General features: G+C 57.0%; 1 protein-coding gene across 1 annotated transcript; it reads left to right on the top strand.

The window, feature by feature from the left end:
- On the top strand, nt 1-4745 carry LOC133210521 (cytochrome P450 1A4-like). The gene is made up of 7 exons (XM_061349988.1): nt 1-384; nt 1208-2061; nt 2227-2353; nt 2607-2696; nt 2785-2908; nt 3399-3485; nt 4439-4745. Exons 2-7 carry the CDS (start codon nt 1228-1230, stop codon nt 4743-4745), a joined length of 1569 nt encoding a protein of 522 aa, XP_061205972.1. The 5' UTR covers nt 1-384; nt 1208-1227.
- The last annotated feature ends 1255 nt before the right edge of the window (nt 4746-6000 follow it).

The following is a 6000-nucleotide window of genomic DNA, read 5'->3' as shown; positions in this document are numbered from 1 at the left end:
CCCGCCCGCTTCGCACGCGATGCCCGCCCCGGTCTGGAACCCACGGGCGGCACCGGCACCCCCCCCTGCCCCGACGGGACCCCCCCTTCCTCCTCCCGCCGCCCCGCAGCCTCCCCACGGGGACAGGCAGGGAACGGGGCTCCCGCACCCCAACCCGTGTGAGAGCGGGTGCGGGGGGGTGCGGGATCTCCGCCGGGGGGGGGGGGGGGTCGGGTCCGGGTTAGGTGTTTGGGAGTTGGGACACACGTCAGCTTTGATTAGGCTTCGGTCATGTGACGGGAGGTGTCCGGGCCAATCAGGGTGAGCAGAGATGCATATAAAGCAGGAGCGAAGAGGAGTTGGGGGGTACCTGCCGGGAGGATCGGGCCCCAAAGCGCTCCACAGGTGAGTACCCCCGGGATGGACGGGTGCGGGGGGCCCTTCCAGGGCACCCCCGAGGGATGGGCAGCTGGGGGTGCTCTGCTTTGGGTGTCCCCCAACTCTGGCTCCCCAGATCTCCTGTGGCATCCTTCCTGCAGCTGCTGGAGGGTGCTTCCTTGGGGGTTCTGAGGGTAATCCTTGCCCCAAAGCCCCTCTCACCATGGGGCAGCCATGATCTGCATCCATGCGTTGGGGTCCCAGCAGCCCCCACCTTCCTCACCCCGTGGGACCTTGGTGTCCCTTAGGGTCTGTACCAGCCTGCCCAACCCAAGGGGAGGGCGGATTTCAGTTCCAACCTCTTCCTACCCCTGGCCCGGCATTTCCTGAGGGATTTGTGATGGAGCAGGGAGCTGGGTGCACACAGCCTCCAGCCCCACTCTGCAGCCATGGCTGGCTTTCATGGCCATCCACATCTGAGGGAGGTTCATGGCAATGCTGTGTTTTGGTGATAGCAGAGGCTTGGAATGAGCAACCGGGAGGATTCAGCTTTCCCACACTCAAGCACAGGAACGCACTCAAGCACTCTGGAGCAGGCTCTGCAGTAGAAAGGAGGTGCTGTAGTTGAGAGAGCACCTTTCCTTCCCTGCACACAGAGAAAAAGCTGTGGGACCCATTCCTTCCACTCCTACCTAGCAAAATATGGCTTCTAAGTGCAAGCAGCTTCCTAAAGTGCACAAAACTGATGCAGCTCTGGATCAGAAGCTAAGCCAGAGCTAAGTGCTGCACAGGTGCCTCAGACTGGAGGTGCTCCATAGTCTTCCTAATGCCTCTTTGGTTCATTATCAAGGTTCCTGCACGCTGGCAGCGATGTCTCTGGTGGGAAGCCAAGGCGTTATCTCAGCCACCGAGCTCCTCCTGGCTGGTGCCGTGTTCTGCCTGGTGTTCCTGCTCATCCAGTCCCTCTGGCAGCGCGTGCCCAAGGGGCTGAAGAGCCCCCCCGGTCCCAGGGGCTTCCCCATCCTCGGCAACGTGCTGGAGCTGAGGAAGGACCCGCACTTGGCGCTGACCCGGCTGAGCCGGCGCTATGGGGACGTGATGGAGGTGAGGATCGGCACCCGGCCCGTGCTGGTGCTGAGCGGGCTGGACACCATCAAGCAAGCCCTGGTGAAGCAAGCAGAAGACTTCTTGGGCCGCCCCGACCTCCACAGCTTCCGCTACGTTGCGGATGGGCAGAGCCTGACCTTCAGCCCCGACACCGGGGAGGTGTGGAAAGCCCGCAGGAAGCTGGCCCAGAACGCCCTCAAGACCTTCTCCATCACCCCCAGCCCCACGGCCTCATCCTGCTGCCTCCTGGAGGAGCACGTCTCCAAGGAGGCCGAGTACCTGGTCACCAAGTTCCTGCAGCTCATGGAGGAGGAGAAGAGCTTCGACCCCTACTGGTACCTGGTGGTGTCCGTGGCCAACGTCATCTGCGCCATGTGCTTTGGCAAGCGGCACGACCACAACGACCAGGAGCTGCTCAATATAGTGAACCTCAACAATGAGTTTGGAGATGTGGCTGCTTCTGGCAACCCTGCAGACTTCATCCCCCTGCTCCAGTATCTTCCCAGCCGCTCCATGAAGCTCTTCAAGGACATCAACAGGCGTTTTGACTCCTTTGTGCGTAAGATTGTCCAGGAGCATTACACCAGCTTTGATAAGGTAAGAGCTCGGATGCTCCTGGATGCAGGTAGAGGTGCCTACAAGTGTCAGAGGTCTTTGGGGCTCTCCAGTCTGAGTTAATCCCCCAGGGTCTGGCCCTTGCTGGGAGAGGTTTCCCCAGCCCTTGGTGTCCATGGTATCCCTGACTCAGCTTCTCTCCCCCAGGATCACATTCGGGACATCACGGACTCACTGATTGAGCACTGCCAGGAGAAGAGTGCAGGGGGGGATGCCCCTGTCCCGCTCTCCAACAAGAAGATCATTGGCATCGTCTATGACCTCTTTGGGGCAGGTGAGAACAACTCGGAGGGTAAAGCCTTGCTGTTGGGATGCTGAGTGTAGGAGCTGGAGCTCTTGGGGTGAGACCTTGGCCATGCTTGGGTGTTTGGAGCTGTTCCTGGGCTCTCAGGTGCCCCTTGAACAGTGACCAGAGCAGAGGCTGCTGGGGAACCTGCTCCGAGGCAAACATCTGGAGCACTGGGATCTGTAAATACCCACTGCCTGCCCTCTTTTGGTAGCTCAATGCCTTCTCCATGTCCATCCAGGCTTTGACACTGTGACAACTGCTTTATCCTGGAGCCTCATGTATGTCGCCTTGTACCCCAATATCCAGAAGAGGATCCAGGAAGAGCTGGGTGAGTCCAGGACCCTGCTTCCCCTGGAGCCAAAACCTCCCTGCCCAAGGTTGATCCCAACCTGCTCCCTTCTCTCAACCTCCCGCAGACCAGGCCATCGGCCGGGAGCGCAGACCGAGGCTGTCGGACCGGGGCGCGCTGCCCTACACAGAAGCCTTCATCCTGGAGATGTTCAGGCACTCCTCCTTCGTGCCCTTCACCATCCCGCACAGGTGAGGGCTGCAGTGCCTGGCATCCTATTTGGGGTTTTCTGTGGAGCGGTTTTCTGGGGGGTGCTCTTGAGGCAGGTAATTGCCTGGGAATCCATCCCTGCTGTGAGGAAATGTTCCAGTGCACACATTGGATGAGTCCTGTCAAAGCTCTCCATGGCTTTCACACCTGGTAGTGCCAGTGCCTGGGGCTGCATCCACCACAAAGCCCTTTGGAGGGATGTCAAACACCCCTGGGTTTGTATTTCCCCCAGCCTCCCCACTGGGAGAAACCCCATCAGAACTCATCCAGCTTCCCGAAACTGGCATCTTTCTGCTCAGGAAAAAGCCTATTTAGTCTCCCAAATGCAACGTGGGGTATTTCCTCATCAGTTGTAAGAGTACAAACAGGGCATTGAAAATGAAACCCTTGAACCTGCCGAGCTTTGTTTCACCTCGAAGCTGCAGGTCTCCTCTTACCTTCTCTTTCCCCTCTGCCCTGTATCTCTTTCAGTACAACAAGAGCAACAGCGTTGAACGGCTACTACATCCCCAAGGATACCTGTGTGTTTGTCAACCAGTGGCAAGTGAATCACGACGAGTGAGTATTCCAAGGCAGGAAAAGGCAGATCGGGTCAAAAACTCCTGGGCATGGAGCTGCTGTGGGGTGACTTGGTCACTGGCTCAGCAGCTCCCCATCACATGGTGATGTCCTCAGTGCACCGGACATCCCATGTACGTGCAAGGGCTGGCAGCTTGGGCTGCTGAATAATCAGGAATCAGTAGATCCTCCTGCCAAGCAGCCCTTGTGATCCGGGGTGATGGCTTTGGATGTGCTCAGTGGGAACGTCCCGGTTCCCTCTTCCAGGGAGAAACATGTCCTGACGTGACTCCCGTTAAACTCCATCAGCTCCTGTCGTTAGTGCTGGTAATCAGCTTGGGTGGGTGGAAGGGGTCTGGACAGCAAAGCCCATGCTACCCTTCCACTGCTCTCCAGTAGAGACCCTCCTGGGCAGGGGAGCAAGGCTTGACACAAAAGGTAGTTCCTGCGTCAGAAGCTTGTACCCAAGTATCCCAGCAGCAGAAACATCACAGTATCCCTCCTGAGCACTGCAATGGGAACGCTGTCTTTGGGGATAGCGAGGATTCCCTGTGTCCAAGCAGAAAGCCTCAGCTAAGAACTGGAAAATCCCACCTAGCACCTCCCAGGAGCCGGGCTGGGATGGGTTGGGAAGGCTTCAAGGTGGGAAAACTCTCAGGTCTCCATCCTTGCTTTTTGTAAGAGCTGCTGGCCGATTTCCACGCTCCCCTTTTGGCTGAGGCTGCAGGATGGCTAGCTATTGCACGCTGAATTAAATCCACCTCCGGGATCTGCATTGGCAAACACAGGCTGAGTTTGGAATAGAGGTTTCAATAGCCTGAGCTGATGGGCTCTGTCATCTCGTTGGCATTTCAGACCAGGGACAGAGGTTGCCAAAGGGGGTTTGGGTGGCCAAGCCGTGCGTCCCTCCGGGTGAATCCAGCTCCCTGAGCTGGGTCTCCTTTCTGCCGCAGGAAGCTTTGGAAGGAGCCCTCCGCCTTCAAGCCCGAGCGGTTCCTCAACGCCGCGGGGACGGAGATCAACAGGACGGAGGGTGACAAAGTGATGACTTTCGGCCTGGGCAAGCGGCGCTGCCTCGGGGAGACCATCGGCCGCTGGGAAGTGTTCCTCTTCCTGGCCACGCTGCTGCAGCAGCTGGAGTTCAGCCTGCAGCCCGGCGCAGAGGTGGACATCACCCCGCAGTACGGGCTGACAATGAAGTACAAGAAGTGCAGCTGCTTCCAGATCAAGCAGCGCTTCCCCATGAAGAGCTCTCCATGAGCCGGCCCTGGGAGCTGCATGCTCAGCCTGCTTTTGCTAATGCTCTCTAGAAGCCAGCACAGCTCCTCACTGCGTTGCTTCACTGGGGGCTTGTTCATCTCATGTACATGCCGGTGGGGTGGGATAAAGCTGGTTTTGTAAGGCTCCCCATGCCCCCCCCCAGCAGGTTCCATTGCTGTTGCCTGCACAAAAGCTCGCCATGGGGAGATCCATTGGGATCACAGCCCTGGGGTGGGGAGGGAGGGAGGGAGGAAGAGGATGCTTTGGGCTGGGAGGAGCAGTGTGGGGTAGCGGTAGGGATGTCCTCACCCTGCCTCCTGCAACACCCCCTTCATCAACCGAATAGGAATCAAGCTGTGGGATCCTCCCTGGGAAACCTGGCTTTTCCCACAGCGGGAAGCCTCTCAAGCTCTGGCAGAGCTGTTTGTGAAGCCTTTGGCTCATTCTGCCGATGGGAACAGGCTCTTCCTGCGGCTCCAGCTGCCTCTGAAGGGCTCTTGAGGTGATGCAGGGGCCAGACCTGCACCAGCACTCACCTGCCCTCAGTGTAAATGCATTAAATGAACCCCCAAGTGTTTTACCCATCCTCGGAGACAGCCTGCGAGGAGGATGAATGTATATCCATAAGCAGTGCTGTTCACACACTGAGATGTTGGCTAAGTTCCTCCCAGGAAGCCTCCTGGAGAATATCCAAGGTCTGAGAATAAGGGACAAGAAGCAATAAGAGGCACATTCTGGCTTCCACATGATGTATTTGCTGCTTTTAATCAACTAATAGTTTGGGGGTCCTTTAGCAAGCAATAGATTCCCATATTCAGCCTAGTAAAGGTTTGAGGGCTGAATTCCCATGGCAAATTGAGCACAGATTCCTGCTGCTTCCTACCTGTGTGGAACACATCCGTACACTGGGATATAAACTGCTGTGATTCTAACCCAATAAATACTTACACTGAAGTGCTGGAAGTTTCTTGTTTGGTTCTTTCTGGTCTTACTCCTCTGGGAAAAGATTGAGGAAAAGCCCAAGATGATCTCTCCAAGCTGACTTGGATGTGTTGGATCAGGGTTTTCCTGCAGGGCCATGAGCTGGATATTCCTTTACCATCAGGGCTGTGACACCAGTGGTATTAGGGGAGTGTTTAGTCCTCATGGGAGCTGGCTCTGGTCCTCTCCCTGTGTGTATAGAGAAGCTAAAACCTCAACAGAGAGCTGATGCTGAGCTCTGACTGGTTCAGGATTTCACCCAAAATCAAGCATG

Source organism: Neopsephotus bourkii, unplaced genomic scaffold (genome assembly GCF_033783945.1).
Source record: "Neopsephotus bourkii isolate Nb327-2 ecotype Australia unplaced genomic scaffold, CSIRO-AGI_Nbou_v1 NB_463, whole genome shotgun sequence".
Taxonomy (NCBI): Eukaryota; Metazoa; Chordata; class Aves; order Psittaciformes; family Psittacidae; genus Neopsephotus; species Neopsephotus bourkii.
This window is presented reverse-complemented; position numbering and strand designations above follow the sequence as displayed.

What these genes read in the sequence shown, in the direction of transcription:
- LOC133210521 (XM_061349988.1), top strand. Translation starts at nt 1,228, where the DNA reads ATGTCTCTGGTGGGAAGCCAAGGCGTTATCTCAGCCACCGAGCTCCTC. An exon ending in CTATGACCTCTTTGGGGCAG is followed by an intron (nt 2,354 to 2,606) that starts GTGAGAACAACT and finishes ATGTCCATCCAG; the next exon opens with GCTTTGACACTGTGACAACT. An exon ending in TGGCAAGTGAATCACGACGA is followed by an intron (nt 3,486 to 4,438) that starts GTGAGTATTCCA and finishes TTTCTGCCGCAG; the next exon opens with GAAGCTTTGGAAGGAGCCCT.